Genomic DNA, 26,504 nt, shown 5'->3' on the forward strand with positions numbered 1-26,504 from the left:
ACTGCCTTTTTCATGAAATGAACAACATTCCTGAATTCAGTGTAATACTTACATTAAAATAGTTTTGATGTAGGTATTACACTATATTACAAATATATATATCAAAACTCTATATCTCAAAACTCTAACAATTGATAAAAAGTAATATTAAATGATTAAATAATATATAATATAGATAATATTAAATAATAATGATTAAAGTAATTTAATATTTATAGATTAAAATCTATTGATATGTTTAAAATTTCTATTATGTAATTTTATCCAAATACACTCAAGAGTTTAATAAATTTTTTTATGTATTAAAAAATATTTTTGATATAATTTTAAATCAAATTTTAAAGAATTTAAATGGTACAAAGTTTATATCTCCTTAAATTTCTACATTACTATAAAATTTTATAATAAAATAAGATTCTTATTATTATAAAAAATGTTTCTAATTGTTTAAATAAATTACTATTACCTGTCTTTATCAGTAACAGTTATTGATGAAGATATGTCTATTGGTTGTATTGTTGCTGTAGATTCTCGCCTCACATCAAGACCAGCTTTGATTTCATCAAAATTTTCATATTTTAAAGCTTGTACAAGTTGTAGTAAATAAAGTAACAAATCCTAGAGGAAAATTTAGATATGCCATAGAAGCAAAATTAAGTTTGATCAACACAAAAAAAAAAAATTAATAATTTTATTAAATAACTTTGTTCATTTTAAAAACTATTTACTGTTATATAACTGTTATATTAAAACATCTAGTATTTACTATGAAATATTAAGTTTACAACATTACAAGAAATTGTGTGTGTAACATCAAAATGCTCTATGTTCTATATATTGTTTATAAAATTAAAAATATATTATATATTACTTATAATAATAATACTCAACATTTATATATTATTATAGTATTTATTATCTTATCATGTTATTTTTACTTTATTCAAGTGGCTAAAATTTCATACAAATTGAAGAATTAAATTTTATCATCTTATATTATAATATTTTAAAATATATTTCATCCTGCAGCTTAATATCAATGTACACCACAATAACTAAGAGTTTGATCAAAAATCTATTTATTGGTGTCAATCAGCAGTTTATTAATAACAAACATTTTTGACATGTACGAAAATTTTTGTTATTAATCTTCAATTTGTACTAATGTTAAATTCTAATCGGATGAAAATTGTATATACAGTCAAACCTGTTTTTATGCGGGGGATAGGGACCGCATTAAAAAAAACGCATTAAAAAAAATCTCACGAAACTTCACGAATGGCTGTAAATAATAGTTTTCGCAACACAATTAAAAAAATAATTTTTTTATGCGGTCAACAGGGACCGCATAAAAAAAGTCTCACATAGAAAATAACTCAAAACCGTACGAAATACAATTTATTGACAACAGATGTCAGCACTTGACTGCATCGTCTGGTCTATCGTCTGTTTTACATATTTTTGTCCAGGTGGTGTTTTGTTGACTTAAAAAGTAAATTATTTCATTTTTCGCATATTCATGCAATAATATTACTATAATAAGTGCATTTATGCTATAATAAGTTTATTTAGCTATAATAAGTCAACGTGAGACATGACGAATCGCACGAGACTAGTCGCCAACTATACCGCACAAATTAAAAATTCGCATTAAAAAAATCGCACAAATAAAAATCGCACATAAAAAGAGCGCATAAAAACAGGTTTGACTGTATTTCATTTAATACATGTGTGACATGAAATTTTATTAAATTGATAAAAATATCAAAAAAATTAAAATTTATTTCAAATTACAACATAAATCTTTTATACATTTTAAAAATAATTTTTGTAACATTAAAGTACTGTACCTCATCAGGAGCTTGTTGAAGACGAGTAACCGCATATCGACGAACAGCTGGATGAGTAAACTGAGAGGAAAATAATTCAAGTGCATCTTCTACATCCATAGCTTGCCAACAACTTAATAATTCCAAAGCTTGTCTAGCTTCTCCAGCTAAATTCCAGTTGACACATTTCAAGAATTTTGTCAAAGCCTGTAAATAATTACACATTTATTAAAATCATTAATGCTTGAATTTGATTAGTTAAATTAAATATATTAATAATTAGATGAGAGAGATTAGAGAAAGAGAAGACTTTAAAGATATATTTTATCACCAATTTATTTTCAATTAAAAAAAAAATTTTTTTAATAACTAAACTAACATATTACAGTGACAATAATCTAAAAAATATTATTAAAAATGAAAGTGCTTAATCTACAGAAAATGAAGGCAAGATATACAAAATCATTTTACCTGAAATGATTTTAGAAGACAAAAAAACCTCACAACCTCAATAAAATAAACTAATAAAAAATATCTTAGATTACAAAATAGAATTGAACAATGAAAGAGTTTTATTAAAAAATTTGTTTTCAATGTCTCTCACTTTTCATTATAAATAAGTATAGATTTTAAACTATTTAAACAGTATGAATCTTTATTAAAAAATCAAATAAGTCTCAACTTTTAAATCTCTCCATTTATTATATAAGCAGCATTTCCTTTTAAATGATTTCATATAATATGAATATATTTAGATGTTTGGGAATTATCTTCATTTACTGATGTATAAAGAAATAATATTGCAAGTGATATTCATTTAACATAACATAAACCACATGTAAAAATCTTATTTATAAATTTTATGTATATGTGGGGTCACAGGATAGTTGCAATCTTGTGACTTACATTACACTTTTAATCTTTAATGAAGTTTGTTTATTAAGGTAGTTTAATTTGCATCCTGGAATTTATTTTCTATTAATTGTAAATTTTATTATATTTTATACTGATAATTTGATTTTCATCTACTTTCAATGGACATCTTATGGAGATGTCCAATGAAAGTGGATGAAAATATTTGCCTGACAAGTGAGTGAGATTTTTGCTGGTGTTTTAGGTTATCGAGTTAGATGTTCTTTACATATTAACCAACAATCAGAAGTCATCAATTGACATAATATACATTTATTTATTGCTAGGCATCGATTTTATGATTAGGGTTGACTTAATCCTTTCAGTCCCATTGCAATCCAAACCAAAACTTTGCCCTCAAATTTCTTTCTCTTGGAAAATTTTACATCAGCAGGTGTAGAGATATCACTGGTATAAAATCCATCGTTACTGTTGACTGTCAAGTAAAAAAAAGGTGAAGTGAGATTCATTATCCAAAATGAAGACCTTTTTAGAGAACTTTTCCAATAACCTTCTGCACTATCTTTGCCAGTGATCTTTTTGTGACCATTCTCTCTGGAATTACCTGCTTATTTCAATATTTAATGTGTTTTTGTTTTCAAAGCTTCGTGGAGCCAACTATGTAAAATTTTCTTGGGGCTGCAGTCAAATTGAAACGTTGTTGTCTTCAGAGGTCCTCTTTAATCCTTCCAACTTGGCTTTCCTTAGCATTTTCACTTTTCTACCAGACCCCTTTTTTATAGTGATAAGACAATCTCCAAAAATTTGGAAATTTAATATATAATCCATTTTGAAATTATTTCATTTGTAAAATGGTTTATGGTAAACTTTTTTCCTAGTGTTTTATTAATGCATAAAAGTTGTAAATTTTTACTCTTACAGCATCTTTCATTGCCATTTTGAAAGTAACAGAAAATCTAATGTAGAAAAAGATTCTAGAATGTTTAACAGCATTCCACACACTTTCAAATTATAGAATGTGCAGTATAATTAAAAATTATAACTGTTAGCTACAACCTAAGATATTTTCTATAAATTTTTTCTGAGTACGCATCAAAATATAATAATGATATTTGTACTTTTAAATTTCTTCTTTATATTATTTTAAGTATAAATCAATTATTAAAAAACGTAAATAATAATAAATTATATATACATTCCATTCATTTACATCTAATAAAATTTTACAGTTAATTTATTCCAGAAAAATTACCTTTTTCTGACTAGTCAAATAAAATCTGAATTTCCAGACTAGATCTTGTTCTTCAGATGTAAGAACTTTTGTAGGAGGATAATTTACTATAACCTATGAAAAGAATTTCTTTGTTATACTTTAAATATTCATATACAAAACATGTTAACAGTATACCAATAATAATCAGATTCATTCATATGTAACAAATAAGTAAAATATTAGAAAATATTTAAAAAATGAAATTAATAAAAGTTTGGAAGAAACTATTCAGATTAAAATATTTTTATTTATTTAATGCCATATTTTTTTGTAGTATTTAACAATAATATATTAATTTTAGTAATCTGAGATAAAATGATTTTAATAAAAATTTCCATTTTTCCTCCTTATTGTTTTATTAATATTCCTGTTTGGTTTCCAATCTTAAAATACTGACCTAAGCTTAAAAAAATTAGTTTTATTTTAATATAAAAAATAAGGTTAATGTTACCTATGGTTCCAAAATGGCAGCTCATCTCTGATTCCAGCAAATAGAAGAAAGGAAACAGTGGGGACGCACGTTCTAACCTAAGCTAATCTAATAAATTACCATAATTATTGCCAATAAAATTATTAGAATAGGTTAGGTTAGGTTAGAACGTACATCCCCATTGTTTCCTTTCTTCTATTTGCTGGAATCAGAGATGAGCAGCCATTTTGGAACCATAGGTAACATTAACCAAAAAGAATGTACTAATCATAAAATATACGAATATAATTATTAGACAAAAAAAAACCACAAAATAATATTAGACTATTAAAAATTAAGGATTTAATTCCATTAATATGCCAAAGTTTTTCATTGTTACTATTATTACAATATTAAATTCAGAATTACTGCTTAAAAAATTATTGTGCTATTTATTACTTACATTAAGTTGATCTCTTACTATAGCATTTGGTTTCAAATCCTTATCACTTAATCCACTTCTAATACTTCTTGCTAATTTGTGATGTTTACCTTCTACCAAATTTTCCTAAATGAAGACCAAAAATAAAATTTTATTAAACCGAACATCTTTTCCTAAAATAATATATACATAGCTAATAAATAATTTAAATTCTAAAAATAAAAACAACTAAGTTATATTTCATAACTTCTCTACTTTGTAAAAATGAATCTCCACTGCAAAATAATTGATGTTCCATTCAGTTATAAAATTTGTATTAATTCTATTGATAAATAATTTTTATTGGATATAACATTGCAAATAATATCTGTAAGCTATTTAGATAAAATAATTAATTAACACTGAATTATAATTTTATGCTATGTGAGTAATCACACAACATCTAATTATAATTTTTATTGATTTTTCTTCATTCTACGAAAATTTTCTATATAGATTCAATGGAAGTATGTTGAATTAGCTATCAAATATAAGAAATCCATAATTTTATAAATATTACAGAACAACATTATAAAAAAAATTACTCGTTCTTTTTTTTTGTTGTTGTAAATATATATTATTAGTTAATTGCACCCTGGGGTATAGTTTGCATGTTATTTAACCAATGGTTAGCTTTGGATATTTGGGAGACTATCTGATTTGTGAATAAGAGACTAAATTGATTATTTTTCATTTTATAGTAAGATATAGACTAGTTTTCTGGTAATTATTTTTTACTTTTTGAATGATTCTCCCACTTTTAAGTTTAGAATGAATTTAATTTTTGATTTACTATTGGGTTTTAGTCATAAGTTGTATATATTTGTTTTGTATTAACAAATATGTTGTATGATCTTGCATAATTTTTTGTATGTTTTCTCCCTGCATCATAATTGCACCAGTATGCTTGAATAAATAAATAAATATATTATTGGTCAAAATTTTACTTCGTTTTCTTGCACACTGATTACAAATTTCTTACTAAGTCAATGATTTTTAAGAAAGAGCAGACAGTCTATGAATGTGTAATGTGTTTATAATATTTAGAATATAATTGTCTGTAGGAAAGTATCTCGTTGTTTATGAATACAATAAAACCTGGATTTAACGAACTAATTCAGGTAATGGGGTATCTGTTAAAGCCGAAAGTCTGTTATATAATAAAGTAGGATTTCCAAATGTATGTGTTAAAAACATTGCCAAATTAGTTAGTTCACCTGTTTTTTACTTTTGTAAATGTGTTTGTGTAATTAAAATTATGTATGAGAAGTTGAATTTCACAGAAAAGTTCTCTATATTGTTGCTTATGTACTCACCATAGTTCTGAGAATGTAATAAACAAGTATATGATCTAAACTGAAGCAAACAAACAAACATTTTTTGGAAAATACACTTTATTTATTTGTTTATTTAAATATAATTAATGTTCTTAAAAAGTTAATAAAATTTAAATTTGTCTTCAGATGTTGTATCGAGACATTCCTGTTCTGGTGAAATTAAGAGTCGTGAGTCAATTAATCTTATGTGACATTATGTAATATTATGACATTAACTTATATAATTTCACCTGTTCATTTACAAATGCATTAATATTACAGTGAAACCTCACTTAACGAGCATAATTTGTTCCAGAGTCTTACTCGTAATGCGAAACAATTTATTAGTCATTAAGTGAAACAATTTTTCCCATATAAATTAATGTAAAATACGATAATGCATTCTACACTGAAAAAATACTCAAATATTTTATGTATGATATTTATTCAAAGAAAATTATACAATATACATTGTTAAGGAGCATGAATCATCATCATCTTTTCTTCTAGTGCAGAATGAACCAACCTGAAATGCAAATTCAATTTGCAAAAAACTAAACAAAAAAAAAACTCAGATAATTTGTCCAATAAACACACCAAACGATATGCCAAATTCTTGGGCTATGTAAAGGCTATAATTAAATATTAGAAATTAATTAATTTGACTAGAGGTGGGTAGTTACATTTTCATATATACCAACAACTGCTGTAAATGATCGGGCTAAATTTTTGGATAAGTGATTATGGATTAGAAATAAAGATTTATTTCTAATCATTCCTGATCATTTATGGCAGTTGTTCGTGTATTTGCTTATGATATCGTGTTTCGTTTGATGTTTGTATGCTTCCATCTCGTATTAAATTTAATAATTATAAATAATTTTTAATTTAGACATTTCTGGAATTTAATTTGGAATTGGCCATTAAATTTGGTACGAGATGTAAGCATAACTGCCTAACTCTAGCCAAATTAATTAATTTCTAATATGTAATTATAGCCTTTATGTAGCCCAAGAATTTGGCATATTGTTTGGCATGTTTATTATATAACAGGCAATGATTATCGATGTTTATAAGTAATATGTGTGAACACAAGTCTGGAAAAATGTGTGATCACAAGCAACACTAACGAGTGCTAAACATGGACTGATGGAGCATGTGCACAATCCAGGACTTCCCCTCTCCTGGTCACTCGTTATGCGAAACTTTGCTCATTAAGCAAGTCTTTCTTTCACAATTTATTTTGCTTGTTATGCTAAACACTCGTTATGCGAGGTGCTCGTTAAGTGAGGTTCCACTGTACATGTTTTTACTTAGTAATTTAAGCTATTTTAAAAAAAAACCATCAGTTGACATGTACTTAATGAAAACACTGAAAAAATACTCAAATTAAGTTACATTCAAAGAAAGATCTGAAAATAATGTATGAAAATAGCTTAAGTGCTTCAAAAAGAATTACCATGAATTTCATCTAGAGGATCAATGGCCAGTTCTTTGAAGAATTCAGTCTTGAGTTTAAAATCATGTGATATGATGAAAACAAGCTCTATTAATCGCTAAAGCTATAAGTTTGCATTTTGTCATGAATACACGTATTTAATGGACTTTGGAATTATGGAAACAATAAATTTTTGCAAAAAACATCCAAAATCATTAAATGTGAAACAGATTTCTTCCATTAAACTAAAAAAAGTTTCTCTTCATTGGCAACGTACACAATGTCCAAATGACCTTGAACACTAAATGAACAATGTATAATTGGTAAAACCAAAACCGCCACCTTGGGCATGGAAATTTTCTTATAAACATGCATTATTATTAAAGATTTTGAATTAAATATTTTTGTGCATCACATGAACCAGATAATGACTTTGAATTTTTATTGAATGTGTATTTAGAATTATCTGAACTAAAACATATGCAAAATCCTATTCTCTTGGCCAGGGGCTAGACTTGACTTTGAATTACGCAATACGTTGAATTATTCAATATTGAAACAATGAGGTTTTACTATATACATTAAAATTGTTATAATTAGAAACTTGTTATATCTAAACTTGTACTATTACTTTACATTCTGTTATTATAATAATTACGAATAGTTATGAATTACCAAAGATATTTCAAGATCTGGAACAGCAATAATTGTACCTTCAGTTGGAAATTGACAACTTTCATCTCCATCCTGAAATGAAAAGTTTATAATTTATAGTAATTATAATTAAAATCATAATTCAAATGTTACTAATAATTATTACATATTTTTAATACTTAGTGATATATAATTTAAATGTATATACTCATATGAAAAATATATAAGTAAGATCCATACTTATCAATATTAAATTTTTGGAAATTTCACGCAATGAGCACTAACTGATATTTTCAAGAATGAAATATTCTAATTGAATACAATACTGAAATTCCCATTTGTTCCAATTAGAATGCTTGTACATTCATATTTCTATTTTCTTTGTTTCATTCACAATATGTCTTCATTTGTAAAACAACAATTGCCATCAACTTTTTTCTAACAAAGCCTTGTAACAACAAACTCATTTCAGCAAACCAATCTTTCCTTTTCAGTGATCACAGTTTCATTAATTAAAAAAACAATTTTATCTTACTCTATTTTCATTGATTCCAGCTTACTTATTGGTTATAACTAACTATTGTTTTTATACCCTTAAATAAAAATATATTTGATACCTTTTGTATACATGCATACATACATCATATGAGATGAGAGAAAACATACATGTATATGCTTTTTCTTATTTCATACAAAGTACGATTCAAAAGTTCAGGAAGTGTGTCCATAAGTTCCAGCAATTGTTAGAATACTGAAATATAGCCTCCTTCAAAATAAGCTGCCTTGCAGCAACACATTTCTGTCAGTGGATGTAGAGGTCATGGAAACAATTCTGGAACTCCTTATTTGTTTAGTTCTTCAGTTCAACCAGTGCTGCATTCTTCACTTCTGTGCAAACTGACAACCCTAAAGTCAGCATGGCAGCTCAAAAAACAGGTGAAATTTGCAGAGAGTGAGGTCAGGTGAGAATGGTGAGTGTGGGAGGATAACAGTACTTCTTTTGAAGAAAATCAGAAACCATATGCAATCTGTGAGCAGGAGTGTTGCAGGGTAATAGCACTCACAATTGATCAGACCACAGTTGAGACCTCTTCTTGCAACCTTTGAAACGTTTACATCAGTCAAACAGTTAGTGATTGTCTACTATATTTGTCATCTTCAACTCATTCCCTGCCTTTCTTAAACCACCAATGCCAATTGAAGACTCTTGGTTGCCATAAACCTGCTATAGTATGGACCTTTGCCAAACAAAACATTAAGTATTGTGTTGATTTTGGCAATGGTTTGGAAAATGCTCAACAAACACCAAATTTCACTAATTACTGAGCACCCCACTTACTTACAATATCCATATATACTACTGTGATCACATGACCTATTTGGATAAAACCACTTGTGCAGGGGGTTTATGTCATAGCCTTAAACCAAAAAGCATTTTGAGTATAATATACACATGGATTCCTGTACATGCCGTCTGAAAACTTTTGGATCCTACCTCATATTAGTTCCTTTTATATCAGTAAACAATCTAATTAATGCTTCCATTTTATTTATTGTATTTTATTTAGAATCACTAGATAGTAGATAAATAGGTGTTTTCTAGTACTTTTTAGGAAACATGAGTGGGATTATGTCAGAACGTACAAATTTTGACCATAAAAAATAGTGGAAAAACTTGTCACTGAGATTTTGATTTACGAAAGATTTCCAAAAACAATGTGTGTTCATAAATCAGAGTCAAACTGTTTATTATTTTTTATTCTTTTTTCAACCTTTATATTGAATATGCTTCTAGACAAGAAAGAATTGCCCCATTAAACAATAAACCCTATTAAAAGTGCACAATAAAAACAATCGTCATATAAAAACTAATTTAAAAATATAAGAAAACAATTTAAATAATACTTTATAATTTAGAAAGAATTTTAAACACAGGAAATCCTCAGTAATTGAAACTCGGATAGTTCGAAATCCCATTAGTTCATAACTGTACTATTTGTCCTGGCTGGGGATTTAGAAATTTACATATTAAGGAATTCAGTTAGTTCAAAATATGGCTACTTTGAAATTCAAAGTAAATATTCTGTCTGAACTGTGATATGCATAAGTTTACTCATTTCTTTAGATCAAAGTGCCTCCATACTATAAGAGAACAATAGACCAAGAACTACTATCTAGTTAACAAGGCTTTGTTTTTACAGTAACACATTTTCAAGTTTCTTCTTACCCATGGACTACCCCTTTTCTCTTATGAAATATGGCTGCATTTCAGGATTGCAAGACTAGGCTACAACAAACAAATTGAGATATATGTAGGGCTCTAAGTTACTAGATTTGGGTGACTTACTACTTTAAAAATAATTTTGGCTACATTTTGAGAATTCTGCTCTACTTTTTTATGAAACATATCTGGCAACCTGTGAGGTTCTCACCAAACACATGCTGTTTACCTTCAGTTTATTTATATTATTAATTACTGATTAACGAAAATTAAGTTCTGTGTATATAGCCATATTCCATTTGCTTAATAAATTACATGTTACATAGCATTTAGCATATTGTATAGAAATGTGTAAATATTGAATAATTCAAAGTTGTGATTATTTCATCCTTTGAATTTCTAACTAATGAGGATTTCCAGTACTGTTATTATTAATCTTTAATTTGTGATGTTTTTAATTAAGGATATGCAACTTAAAGTAAAAAGAATTACATAACAATAATAATAACTATTGTTATTTTAGTATTTACTTTAAATTTCGTTAAATACTTAAACATTGCTGTTATTATAATTATTATAATAAATACCTTTTCAAAATACACTACTGTATATTCAATACAATTATAAATTATTCTTGGAAATTCAATCATAAGAAACATGAAGTCAGAATTTCTTTTTTCTTGTTCATGAATCATTTCTATTTCACGAAATGTCAATCTGTCCAACCAATCAACTTTCATCATATGACCATTGCGATGTTTTTTAGTTAACTAAAAATAAAAATTTATAATTTTACTATAATTACATTCGTTATATTCGTATTATATATAATTTATGTAATAATAAATAATAATAATAAACAATAGAACTTGCCCATGAAATAAGGCATCTGTGGAGAATGATTTTGATACATATTTTGCCAGTAGTCCTTTCTTGAACAGGCATAATAACATATACATTACACAAACATCTCAAAACATGAGGACATTACAACAGATCATACATCACTCTAAAAAAAGCTGCCACACTAAACACTTCAGATAGTCAGGAAATTCTTAACACAAACACATAAACAAAACATTTCTTTCTGTAGTTATGCCTTCATTGTGGTCTGGCATAGCATAAGGCACCTGTGCAGGGCTCATAGCACATATGTAAGTCAAAACTAGTGAAAACAGTAAGTTTTTGGACAGAAATAGTGAGTAAAATGTGATCAAAAAGTGAGAAACCTTTCAGTAAAAAAATAGACAGGAACTGGTATATGCAACTGCAATGGATTCATAACTTTTTATTTTTACTATAATTTCTTCTAATTATCCGGATTATTTGTACATGATCAATACTATTCATTTCTATTACTCATGGGACCATACCAAAATTTCTCCTTATTTTGATTCTGCCGAAAACTTCCAAATTCAATTCTTTTGAATATGTTCTAAAGTTTATTTTAGTTTAGCGAAATTAATGATTTACATTACAATCTTCAACATAATTCAGTGGCAGAAATGATTCATTGGAACTTATGCAAGAATTACAATCTGCCTGCCTCTAAGAACTGGTGGGAACATCAGATTAAAAAGGTCACTGAAAATGACCACATCAAAACATTGTGGGATTTTCAAATTCAAACAGACAAGCACACAACATACCAGACATTACCATCATTGAAGAGAAACAAGTGTGGATAATTGGCATAGCCATACCAGGTGACAGCAGAACCAAAGAGAAGAAACAGGAAAAATCACAAAATATCAAGATTTGAATATTGAAATTCAGCAAATCTGGCACAAACCAGCCAAAATAGTACCTGTGGTGATTGGCACTATAACAAAAACTGCCCACCAGCATTTAAAAACACCTAACATTAGCAAAATCACCACCTGCCAAATGCAAAAAGCTGCACTTCTTGGATCTACCAATATTTTATGCTGGTATACATTATGCAATCCTAAGCTCCTGGGAGAAGCTCAATTTGAATGTAATATAATGCAAGCACGTGATCTTGTCACTGTGTTTTTTTTTTTTTTTTAGGTCAATAAATTACACACACAATAATAATAAGGCAAACAAAATATATGCATATTAATACAAAAAATATTTAATATTTCATCATAATTAATTGCAATATCATTATTGTTACAATTTATAAAGATCATCTTATATTATAAAAAGTAAACTTCATGATTTTTAAATAAAAATGATTAAAATAAAATTAAAAATCATTACAGTAGATCCCCCTATAACATGGTAGATACATTCCGCGTTGTACAAGTCACTTAGATTTTACAAATACATGAGCCGTTCACAGCCCGGCAATTGTGCAGTTTAGGGGGTATGGCTGTTTGAAAGGTTTTCTTCCATAAAATTAATCAATGCTAGACTAATTTGACTCGAACATTTCCAAAACACACATAATTTTTTGGGAATAATCCATATAAACTATGCTATAAACAAAAAATTGTAAGAATATTTACCGAGTGTGCACCGTTTGAAGATGCCATTGCTTAAGCTTGTTTTTGTCACGGAGCGGCTCATCGAACGGCAGACGCGTTTCCTGATAAGTTATTCTTTCTGTGAAAAATTTGCTGAACTTTGGAGACGTCATTAATAGAAATATAATTTTTATGGCCATTGAATAATAAATGTTTTTTAATAAGTCTGCTACTTGTTTAAACTCAATGCTTTGTGCAATGTCCACTACTGGTCCAGATTTGACCAATCCTGTTGAGACACGAGTCGGTCATCACAATCTGTCTCATTCTTTTACTGTGTTATACGAGCCTCTTTTAGTGTGTTATACGAACATGATCGCAATTTTTCCACCATGTTATACGAATCTGTCTTATATGAACCCATGTTATGGGGGTTCTACTGTATTATATATTTTTTTATTTCTAAATATAAGTCTATTCATTATATCATTTTATAATTAAATATATGATACAGTAGAGAGTCGTAAATCGGCACCCTGGTAATCGGAATCGCCGGTAATCAACACAATTTTCAGTCAGACTGTGTCGTGCTGAATCGAACGTTTTTGATACTAAATTTACTTCTAAAGTATAATTTTCATGTTTTTATATTCTTCAATATATTTATTTTGTTTGTACAAAATGCAGAAATAATTTTTAACGATACGATAGCCTCGATTATTATTATAAAAATTTTCGTTAAGCTTAAAATCGACGAAAATTCAACACGAAGCGACACGCAACGGAGAAAAATTCAACAGGAAGCGACACGCAACGAAGAAAAATTTGAACATCGGACAGGTTAATATATTTTTTCATACATAGACCGTAATCGGAACAAATCCCTAATCTGAACAACCCCAGTCCCCAATTGATTCCGATTTTCGGTTCTCTACTGTATATGTTATAGAAATTGCATGTATTTAATTAGATATCTAAAACACATATTGTAAATATCTTTGTAAAATAAACAAATGTGTGCAGTAATATTACACTTTGAGTACCTTTACAAATGATATTCATCTTAAAGTATCAAACTATCAAATTCATTTTAAATTATGTTGTTCTATAGAATATATATATATATATTATATATACAGTAAAGCCTGTTCAAAACAAAACCTTAATAAAACAGAAACCTGTCTAAATGAGAAAAATTCTTTGGAATGCATAATTTTCTGTATTAAAAAAAAAACCTGTTCAAAATGGAAACCTGCATACCAGAAACCAGAAAAAATATTTGGTACTATGTGAGTCCAGTTTACACAGGTTTTATTGTATACACATACATACATACATAAATATAGTAAAATCTTGATTTAAGAAACCTCAATTTAATGGACAAAATTTCTGGTCCTATATCATATGTGAAAATTAACATATGACATAGACTTATTATGTAAATAAAGTCCTGTTAATCTTAAAATGTTTTCATATGCAATTAAACAGGTTATTTTCTTCTCAAATCCAAGTCAAAATCAAATCCATCACTCTTAACCTCATGCCACAATGGCCTATTTATTCATCTTAAGATGATATATCATTATCCAAAGATAAATAAATAGGAAATTTTATTTTCTTTTTAAGAAAATTAATTACATTTAAATAAATAAATAAAGTGTATTTTCCAAAATATGTTTATTTTGATTTAGAATCATATACTTGTTAATTACATTCTCAGAACAATGGCAAGTACAGAACATAACCAATAATACATATAGAAAACTTTTCTGTAAAATTAAATTTCTTTTACATACTTAATTTTAATTACACAAATATACTTACCTAAGTAAAAACAGGTAAACTAACTAATTTGTCAATTTTTTAACATGCATATTTGAAAAACCCATTTTATTATATAATAGACTTTTGGCTTTAGCAGACACCTCCTTGCCCAAATTAGTCCATTAAATCAAAGTTTTACTGTATTTCAATATTTCATTACACATAAATATGAATAACAAACCTTAGATAAACCTGTCATCAATTCCTTAGAACTATCAACTTTGCCAGGTGTTGCAGTATTTTCATTTCCATCAGCTTGTACATTTGGCCACAATTTCAAATCATGTATTCCTTGTCTAAGTGCTCTAACAAAACAGAAAAATTGTTTTAAATGTAATATATTCTACTCTATAAAATATTCATTTTATGAAATAAATTGTTTAAGAATATATACAATAGTTTAAAAATAACATATGTGAATCTTCCAATTGAGGTGGGTTGATAATAATAATAAGTGCAGGGCCCAAACAGTTAGGAGTTGAAAGTTGAAATTTGATACACAGGGTACGTCATGAGAATGTACACTAAGAAGGAATTTTTTGGAATTCCCCCTGTGGGGGAGAGGGAGAAGGTTAAGGGTTATCCTGAAGAACTCAGCTTCTACTACACTATTTTAGATGCAGTTTTTGTGGGAAATTGAACATATTTTTAGACCCATCTAAAAATTCTCTAATTAGCCTCAGAAGAGGGAGAACCTAATTCTTGCATTCAGTGAAAACAGGTAAGATCAGCTATGTAACCTTGTAGTTATATAAATCAAATTCTATAATATAATACAATAGAAGGGTTAGAAGTACAAAATTAGTTAATCTTAATGTTTGTTTTTATTTTTTGCCTGGGTAATGGTGGGCTTACCGGCTAGTGAATATATATTTTATTTCAAGTACCTAAATACCTTTTACTCTTAAATTGTCTTTTCAAACAAATTTAATTTAATGGAAAAATATTAAAATATTACTTGTAAGTAATACACGTATATTACAATAAATTTAAATTAGAAACAAATATTTATTCTGTAATATTAAAAACAAAAATCAAGGGCACACCCATAAAGTGTGGCCTTGATTTTCCTGAGTTCAAATGTTTAAACAAAATTAACAGGCTTTCATCATATTTACAACTTTCAGTTTTTAACTTTTTTAATTGATCATATAAATTGAAAATGTTTTGGTAAATCACATTTATTTTTTGCATTTTTGAAAAATTTCTTTTTTGGCACAATATATATGCTGCAAAGCATTTTGTCTATACAGGTACTCCTCACTTTACGACCTATCTGCTTAACGACCACTCACACTTATGACCAATCAAGTTTCGACCTGCAATTCGGGGAATCCCCTTTCTCAGCTTGAGTGTCAGTCAGTGGTGAATGGTGACATGCGCACTAAGCGTACTAAAATAGGCTTGCATATACTATAATAGTCTTTTTATGAATAAATTTGAAGTTTGTTGCAAAATTTGTATAATTTTACAACGATCCTATATTCCCGGTGCAAGCTCCTTGCTTATTGACCAATTTGCTTAATGACGTAGTCGTCGGAACAGAACTTGGTCGTAAAGTGAGGAGTACCTGTAATGCATGGCATATTGTTATAACAAAAAGTTATGCTAATTATTTGAAAAATGTCTTTCATAAAACTCCATATACTTACTTCACTAAAAGCTATGCATATGAATAGTTTTAAATGTTTTTGTAAGAAGACTCCTTCTCATGGATTTATAGTTTATATATAACTTAACAAGTACTTTTGAAATGATGCTACTTGATGTCAAAACCAGTTAAATCAATTAATTAGCCGAGACTTTACTTTAAAATGTAAATTAGTAAAATTAGTATTAAAAATGCTTTCATTTTTAATCTTTTGCTTCTGTTGCAATTTATTTTGTAAACCTGATGATAATTTTTGTAAAATTCTTAATTAATTTGCATTCTTCAAATATAAAATATTCAATAATATTATAATAGTAATGATAAATTATTAAATATAGTAGATACATCCAATACACCTTATTGCTGAGAACATATATTTATTACGTATAACTAACGTTTTCGGCCCACTTTATGGGCCATCCTCAGGTTACAGATGTTCGACTCTAATACAAAATCGAACACGTTCAAAATTAAACTAAATTAGAACATACATTTTAAATTAAACAAATAGAACAAGTATAACACCAAATAATAAATAAGAAAATCGACGGGTTACCGTCATCCTGGAAGTACATGGTAAAAAGTAACACACATAATAATGCTTCTACAGAGGCTCAGTAGATATCTGGGTTAAAGGATAAGGAATTTTTCCTTAATGTTTACGGCCAGTCACCGTATTTTATTTGCATTTACATTTGTGTTTTATTTGGATTTTCTTATTTATTATTTGGTGTTATACTTGTTCTATTTGTTTAATTTAAAATGTATGTTCTAATTTAGTTTAATTTTGAACGTGTTCGATTTTGTATTAGAGTCGAACATCTGTAACCTGAGGATGGCCCATAAAGTGTGCCGAAAACGTTAGTTATACGTAATAAATATATGTTCTCAGCAATAAGGTGTATTGGATGTATCTACTATATTTAGTAAGAAGGCTGAGTTTGAGTAAGTGATAAATTATTAAACAAAAATATGTGATAAATATTTATATTATAAATTACAACATAATTTACCCTCTTTTTCCAAATATGGATACAGTAGTACCTCCAACAGGAACACTTTTTCTTGGACCATAAACATCCCAAACTGTTAGTGCAAGGACAGCATTTCTTGGTAAGTCACAAAATTTCACGGGCAATGTCAACCATTCATTCCAGCTAAATCAAAAAGTTTATAATATATACTTTTACATAAATGTTTCATTTCAAAAATGTTTAAATAACTACCATTTAATTAAATGTTATAATATTAATTATCTTCTATGGCATATTATATGAATATAATTAATCAGTATATTTAAAATCATCATCAATGTTATGAAATTTTCATAAAGTTTAATGTTTTACTTATTCTTCAAATAAATAAACATATCAACATCACATTAAGATAACTGATGCTTAAAAACATAATACTAAGACAGACATATCTTTCAAATCTTAGTCCTAATTCTAAATTGATATACTTTTGTAGAACTTCAATTAATCACATTTTCAAAAAATAAAAACAACAATCATAGCTACTAACTCTTACTAATAACTAGCTACTTTTTTATTAATCTTAATTTGAACTTTAACAAAAATATATGATAAAAATGTATTGTTTAAAAATGTTTGATAATTTCCTCTTGAAATAGAGTAAAGCCAAGATTTATACTATATTTCAGATTTTATAATACTTACTGACATGATTCATATATATAATCTTTGACTCTAAACTTCTTTGTCCATGATTAAATGATGCTCATTAACAGAATTATATTTCAGTTCAATTTTACAATAATTGTACAAATTATAATAAAATTAGCAAAAATACAGATATATACAGAATTAAAAAGATTGAAGGCAATAGATAAGACAACGATAGTCAACTATTTTTATTTTAATTCAATTAAAATTTAATATTTTAAGTATTATCCATAATATGTTTTATTTTTATTACTTTTACTTGTACAACTTAATTCTAATACATACTTTACTGTTACAACGTGTGTTTATAATTTGCAAATTTATTCATACAAGCTATAGGCAGATAAATAGGAAGATAAAATTAGTAAAAAAAATGCAAAATTATGTTTTTGCATTTTTTTTTTTTACTAATTTATCTATAGTCATAAAGTGACTATGCTTTGAAATATTGAACATCAGGAGAGTATAAAAATAATCTCCACTCAGTTGAATATAACAACATACAGAGGAACATACATATCATTCCTCTATTACTCATAGCCTACTCACATGTGTAGCCCTGAAAGTGTGTATTATACTGTTCTTCAAAGTTTGCATACCTTTTTTAATAAAAGTATTTAATATGGCATCCCAAATATGAATAAGCATCCTGATAATAAAAAGTAGTGAATAAAGGAAAAAAGCTTTAAATATTGAGATGTATGAAATGATAAAGCATTTTGAAAGATTTATTTTTATTGTGCAAAATTTCTAATGAATTGACTTTTAGTTACATACCTACTTACCCTAATTATAGTAGTTACACACTTACTTAGTTATACCTACCTGCATTATAGGAGAAATGATTATATATATAGGAAAATTAATTATGTTTAAAAATATTTAAGTAACTAATAATAAACAGCAATTTTTTATATTTTAAAAGGTTTATTTGAAAGAAAACTGTTGTACACATATTTTTATTATGAAAAAAATCAATGCTCTATTTATAAAAATAAGTGTTATTTTCAATTTTAGAAAATATAAATGACTAAATTTTTAAATGTTATCAAGTTTCTTAAAATTTATATGCAATAAATATCTAATTTATTTTGAAAAAATGAAGTACATTTAAAATAAATAAATTTAGATTTTCTTTCATACAATATTTTCATTATAAATTAACTGAAAAAGGAAAATAATCTGTGTATGTATGTGCATACTTCTAATAAAACATTTGAATCATGATCAATATTTAAATTTATTTTCAAAATTTACTTTATCTTTGAAACTCACAAATCGTTTTGTATATATTAAATAATGCAATTTAATGTATAATAAAAGTACAGAATTTAATTGAAACTGTTTAGCTAAACTTTAGGAAATTTCAACTAAAGCAATTACTTATAAAGATCCTATACTTTTATATTAAAAAAATTTTTAATTAAATCCTTATTGGAAATGTTATAAGTCATCATAAAAATTTATAAAAATAATGTTACTTTGACACTTACTTCCATCGTGTACTAAATGCTTTATATGATGTTTGAACAGGTAATGCAAGTGGTTCACCAGAAGCATATATTTGACATGTAACATAAAGATCAGAACAACCTTCTTGAGACATGCCAGAAAATTTTAGTAATGGATCATTTAACAGTGCATGATAACTAGGTTTTCTTCTTTTTCCTTCTAAGGTACCACTGTTTAAAAAAGAATTATTTGAGTATTTAAAAAAATAAGAGAGTATATATTCTAAAATAATGCAGTCATCAACATATTAAAGTATAATTAAATATAAAATTAGAGATATGATTTTAATTTAAATTAAGAAAATATTTTATTTCAATTGTTTTTCAAATTTAAATTATTTTCATTATAAGAAAAAAATACTCTAATTAGAAGAAAAATTAATTTAATTCACAACTTCTTTACAAATTTTTGATTAAATAAAAATACAAACCATTTAAATAAAAGTATTTTCCTATTACAACAATATTGTTCAGTTCAGGAATTCATTCTTTATATTCTCCTCAATAATATTTATACTAAACTATGAATATCAATGATGATTTGTTCTATTAGTTAAATTTATTTGAATAGACAGTTATAAGGACAAAGTCAAGTGCAGTGTTTGTGAAGTCAGCAGAGATAGAGTAAGGACTTTTATAGGCTTAGAAAGTAGCATCTAACTCAAAAATGGCAAAAGTGTTTAGAAAATGATGGAAAATGACATCTTATTTATTAGTGATTGAGGATTAATTGATATAAAAAGCATTGTAGAAATTAAAATTTCGAAAAAAAAATTAGGAGGTATTACTTTAATACTGCACATTCATATTTCTATGAACTAAAAATTAGTTTTTAATTTTTAGTTTATAAGGTAGTCATCTTATTTTTCTTATTTGAGTCTAAACAATGAATATCATGTGAATGTAATATATGTACTCTAAATACATTTTGAATTTATAATATTTTAGTGATATTCAAATTTATTTGACATTACCTTCTCTTACTTCTGATTTGGGACAGATTCTTGTTTCTTGCTCTAAGATTTTACTTACACATAAACAATCATAGTTCTTTCACTAATTGGAGAATGAACAGGTGTCAACAAATTTTTGGTTGATAACTTTATGAATGATCCAAGAACTGTTTACTACCAACCATTATCATGTTATAAAATACACTTACGGCCAACTTCATGGCCACAGCTGTCCTAAAGTTGGCTCTCACAGAATATTTATTCACCATGACCCACAATGTATGCACCAAATTTTATAGTATTGTAGAATTCTATATTTTCAGTAAGCTTTTAGGCTTCTTCACATGTTTCCATGTTTGGATGCAAACTGATCAAAATTAAAACACTGTTCTTATTGCCTTGATATAGTGAGGATTGTCTATTTCCATATATTCACTCTACCTGAGAGTAAGGTTTTCATGAATGATTGCCAATGATTGGGCTATAAAAAGAAAATCTAAACAAACACACCAACAGCTGGACAAACTAACTATTTAAGATATGCACTTTACTATAGCAATAAATAAACATGTCATTAGCAGCAAATAATAAATAAATATATATTAGCAGTAAATAATGTCCAATGCACAGTTAAAAAATTAAACAATCATATTGATTCGTAATGGCCATTCTAGGTATTTAGTTTTCCTGTAAATCTAAACATGCATATTTTTGTATGAAAATAGAATATGTAAGGTCTCATTTTGTCTTGTTTAGTGGCAGCACTGTTGTCGCCGCAGATCGCCCTGTTTGAATGTCGATATCGCCGCCTGTTCTCGCCAGTAAGCTTAAAATATTAATTACTTATATATTGGTTGTGTTATGTTCATTTCTTCGTCTTTTAACGTTCACTCTCATCATATCTTAACCTTATAAGTATGTATCCATAAATAAAAGAAATGTCAAGAACTTTCAAATTCCATTACAAGCATAGCACATTCACAAAGTTTAATAGTACCCACATGTCCAAAATGTAAAGACAAACACAATTGCCAGTGGTGATAGCTATAGAAAAAGTCACCAAGCCAGTCAGTGACAAGCCTGCCACAACATTGTGAATGCTGAAACACAGCTTGAGGTGGACATATTCCAAACTGACATATTCCATACCTGTCAGTATGGAATATGTCCACCTCAAGCTGGACTGTCTGGATATTGGTAAGCAATTTCCATCCATTCTCCAACTATATCCAACAGGTGTATATCTTTTTCATCAAAGACTTGCTTTGATTTGTAAAATCCTACTGTATTACCCTGTGTTAGATGTCAAGTAATACAGTTCTTGCCACACTTGTCTGTATTCATTTATAGTTCTCTCTACTCATATAAATGTCATCCCTCTTTAATTTTTGTACATGCATGTAGTCAAATTGAATGAATGTTAAACAATCTGGGGTTAAACAACTTCAGAAGATATATAAGTTAAATGTTTTTAGAAATATTTTAAATTATTTAGTTAATTTTACATCAATTAAAACTATTTGTATCAATTAAAAATGATCATTTAACATCATTTACGATAATCCAAAAATAATTTTATATTTTTGAACATATTGTACTTTTATTTTCAATAAAGAAAAATTTTGTCTGAAAATTTTATTTCAAAAATATATGAATATAAAACTTAATAATTAATTTAAAAAGTAATTTTTTATGTAAATATTTACAAAAGTAAATAAACAAACACAGTTTTAAAAATTTAATAACTACAGATAAGCTTTATTAGAGTCAATTACCACAAAAATTTTAAACATTTTGTAGGAAAAGCTATTTTCAGGACAAATAGGATGTTTTTCTGAGATGGGTCTACAGGCCTGAAAACATTTGGAGTTTTTTATATCAATCAAAGCTGTAGTTCTCTTGTTAAATACATATTTACACTTAAAACTATTATATATTCAATCACTTACTCAAACTCAGCCTTCTTACTAAATATACTAGATACATCCAATACACCTTATTGCTGAGAACATATATTTATTACGTATAACTAACGTTTTTGGCCCACTTTATGGGCCATCCTCAGGTTACAGTTGTTCGACTCTAATACAAAATCGAACACGTTCAAAATTAAACTAAATTAGAACATACATTTTAAATTAAACAAATAGAACAAGTATAACACCAAAATAATAAGAATCCAACGTGTTTTGAACGTGTTCGATTTTGTATTAGAGTCGAACAACTGTAACCTGAGGATGGTCCATAAAGTGGGCCGAAAACGTTAGTTATACGTAATAAATATATGTTCTCAGCAATAAGGTGTATTGGATGTATCTAGTATATTATATATTCTTTTTCAGAAATTTGAAATAAGCATTTAAAATAATTAATGTAAGATAAATTTAAATTTCTGAGCTACAAATTAACTCCATAATTTATTTATTCTTACAAACACAATTTAATAAATACAAATTCATTCTGTCTAAATACTTTTGGAATTCGTTGTCATTTTAAAATTTTCCTATTAGATTTTGAAGGAAGAAGCATTTGATTCTAAATATTTCCATTTTTTCTTAAGAAAATGGAAAAAAAAATGATAGAAATGTTTAGAAAATTTGATATTAGTGCTCATTAAAGTTTTATCTTTTGTTTTAACTTTTTAAAATCTTATACAAGAATTTAAAATTATCATTATCACATGGAAATTTAAAAGTACAGTCAAACCTGTTTTTATGCGGGGGATAGGGACCGCATTAAAAAAAACGCATAAAAAAAATCTCACGAAACTTCACGAATGGCTGTAAATAATAGTTTTCGCGACACAATTAAAAAATATTTTTTTTATGCGGTCAACAGGGACCGCATAAAAAAAGTCTCACATAGAAAATAACTCAAAACCGTACGAAATACAATTTATTGACAACAGATGTCAGCACTTGACTGCATCGTCTGGTCTATCGTCTGTTTTACATATTTTTGTCCAGGTGGTGTTTTGTTGACTTAAAAAGTAAATTATTTCATTTTTCCGCATATTCCTGCAATAATATTACTATAATAAGTGCATTTATGCTATAATAAGTTTATTTAGCTATAATAAGTCAACGTAAGACATGACGAATCGCACGAGACTAGTCGCCAACTATACCGCACAAATTAAAAATTCGCATTAAAAAAATCGCACAAATAAAAATCACACATAAAAAGAGCGCATAAAAACAGGTTTGACTGTATATAATAATGCATAAATATTTTCAATATTGGAAGAAAAAAATAATGTAAAACATAATATATATTACATATAACACTATAAAATAATATAAAATACCAAGTTTTGTAAATTAATAATTTATACAGCTGTTTTACAGTCATGTGTATTTTCTATTAATATCAGATATTTTAATGACAAATATTATTATACTAATTGATTTTGTAATACTAATAATATCATTTGAAACACTGTCAGTTGATATGTGAACATTTCATATAATAAAACCAAGTATCATTTGAATTATCTCAATTGAAATAATATCAGTTTAAACGATGCCAATTATACTTAACAAAACACAAAGGACACCTTTCCAGCACAGAAAATTTAATACAGCGAATGTTTTTGGCTCGCTCGAGAAGCCTCCTTAGAGTTCTCCATTACAAAACAAGTTAAAAAAAAAAAATTCTATTTCAGAATCACTCTTTTAAAGTCTGTTTTCTAACAGCACAACTTGAAGAAGGCTTCTCAAGTAAGCTGAAGGTGTTTTATTAAATTTTCTGTGCCAGAAAAGGGTTTATTTTCTTGAACCAAAGCAGTTCCAGCTTAGAGGATTATTGATTGATTACACTACTTCAAATGATATCAATTGGCTGCATTCAGCAGACTCAACAGTTATAACCGAGCAAATCGGTAGACATTACATAGCAACCTGGATCTGCTGAACGACGAGTGACGTTGTGTTAGAACAAAAAGCCTCATTGGTAGGCTTACCATAATATTTTTTCTCAAACCGGGACAATTTTGAGAAAATACTCGCAACAGAAAATTAAGCCTATTAAGATACCTATGATTGAAAAAGCTAAATAAAGTAGTAGTTAACAAAAACAACGAGTTATAAGCAATTTTTAATAACTGAACTAAACATATCTTATTATTAAGAAGTTATTAATATTTATCACTAGTGTAAACTTTTTAAAAAATTCTTTGTCACTTAAATCGGTACATTTAAAATATGACAATACATTTGAGGAAGTTCCTACTGCTTGCCTTATGTTTTGCACATTTCATGTGATTTTTAATGATTGAATGCCCATGAGTTCCTGAAAATTCTGAAAAGCACAGTTCATATTTCACTTGGTCAATACAATCACAGACTTTTTCAATCATCAGTAAAAACATGGTTTCTTTTTGGCATTTTGAGATTAAATGAATTTAATGTATAGTATGAAATAATCGCAAATGCCGACCAGCAATTTGAACTCGACTAAGAAGTGACATGCGCAGCAACAACGTGACCAGTGTAAGTTTCAGTATTGCCAACTCTAACTGAAACAAAATATCTAAAAAAAAATGAAATAAAGGGTACGTTCGTAAAGTCAAATGAGTTAAACGCATTAGTAACGAATCATTCGAAAAGTAGTAGCCTTGCTCAGTGCACATGCTCTGCGGTGATGTCGTTTCGAATGAAACTCTAATGAAGCTCATGAAGGAAAGAGTTAGTTTACTTCATTAAGAAAATGGTGCCCGATGATATCAATGTTTCTAAATCTACTCAAGTGTTTAAATCGTGAATTAAAAGGTGAAATGATTGAAATAACTGTTCACCCGAAGCAATCTAAGAAAAATATTTCGGATAAGGCTGCACTAGCAACGTTCATATCTTCGATTTTAGAAACAGCCATTTAGTTATAAACGAATCGTTTGAAAAGTCTAACAAAATAACAATAATGATGACGTCATTCTCGTTTAACTCATTCGACTTTACGAATGTACCCAAAAATATCTGGATCTCATAGGCTACGTGGTATTATAAATTCTGTGAAAAAATATCTGAATGAAAAAATAAAACATCTAAATTCATTAGGCCATATGCTATAAATTTTGGGGGAAAGCATGTAGACAACATTAAAAGTACTTAGATCTAGATACAAAATATTTAGATTGACAACAGTGAATATAACAGAGGTAATTGCCAAATCACCATTTTACTCGAGGCTGCACTATTTTTATTTCTTGTATATTTTTTTAAAATTTTACCAAATAACTGGGACAAAACGACAAACTGGCCGGGACGCTGGGACATCATCGTCAAACCTGGACGTCTGGTAAGCCTACTCGTTGGTCACTTTCAGCTAGCGATAGGTAGCATAGATGAAAGACGCTACCAAATATGACGTCAAACCACCAAACATGTTCCAAAAGAGCACTACTGTAGAGGGTGTTCAGCAGAAAAATACTCAACAGCTCCGGAACTGTCTAGTCTGCTGAACGCAGCCATTGATACTTTTATTAATAATAAATCTGACGAGAGAAAATATTAACATTCTTTTGATAACGTATATGCAATTTTTGCACAGAATTTAAAATTAATTATGATCACATTTTTAAACTTGTAATGAATAAAATTGAAAATCATGATATAAAAAACTTTGATATTCTATTTACTTATTTTATTACAGGAATTCTACGGTTATGAATATTTGTAATATTTTCTTTATCTTATTAAAATACATTTTTGTAATTAATGATTTAATACACGATAATACTTTATCTAATTCTTTTAAAGTTTATATATCAAAATAACTTACATTTTAATTTTAAAGCAAGCATCTAAATCACAACTATAAACGTAATAAAATCTTTGGGAATTAACTGATTCGGTCATTTTAATAAAGAGGTTAATATTTCGATATAATAATTCAAAAAAAATATGTTTTTTACAGTATTACACCATTCTAACCATTCATTGCTACCAAACACTAAA

The 26,504-nt window shown here is 27.5% G+C and overlaps 1 protein-coding gene across 1 annotated transcript in view; it reads right to left on the bottom strand.

Annotated features, from left to right (window-relative positions):
* Pi3K59F (phosphatidylinositol 3-kinase 59F) overlaps positions 1-26,504 on the bottom strand; it is a 52,638-nt gene extending 26,134 nt beyond the window's left edge. Inside the window, exons 1-10 of the mRNA XM_067288631.1 lie at positions 26,329-26,504; positions 19,580-19,768; positions 17,415-17,558; positions 14,932-15,055; positions 11,082-11,264; positions 8,295-8,366; positions 4,848-4,952; positions 3,955-4,047; positions 1,851-2,036; positions 467-618 (exon numbers count right to left, since the gene is read on the bottom strand). Coding sequence (XP_067144732.1) covers positions 467-618; positions 1,851-2,036; positions 3,955-4,047; positions 4,848-4,952; positions 8,295-8,366; positions 11,082-11,264; positions 14,932-15,055; positions 17,415-17,558; positions 19,580-19,768; positions 26,329-26,405 — 1,325 coding nt within the window. The 5' untranslated portion in view covers positions 26,406-26,504. The remainder of the gene's footprint in view (positions 1-466; positions 619-1,850; positions 2,037-3,954; positions 4,048-4,847; positions 4,953-8,294; positions 8,367-11,081; positions 11,265-14,931; positions 15,056-17,414; positions 17,559-19,579; positions 19,769-26,328) is intronic.

The sequence above is a fragment of the Centruroides vittatus genome, unplaced genomic scaffold (assembly GCF_030686945.1).
Source record: "Centruroides vittatus isolate TY-2023 unplaced genomic scaffold, ASM3068694v2 scaffold_861, whole genome shotgun sequence".
Classification (NCBI taxonomy): domain Eukaryota; kingdom Metazoa; phylum Arthropoda; class Arachnida; order Scorpiones; family Buthidae; genus Centruroides; species Centruroides vittatus.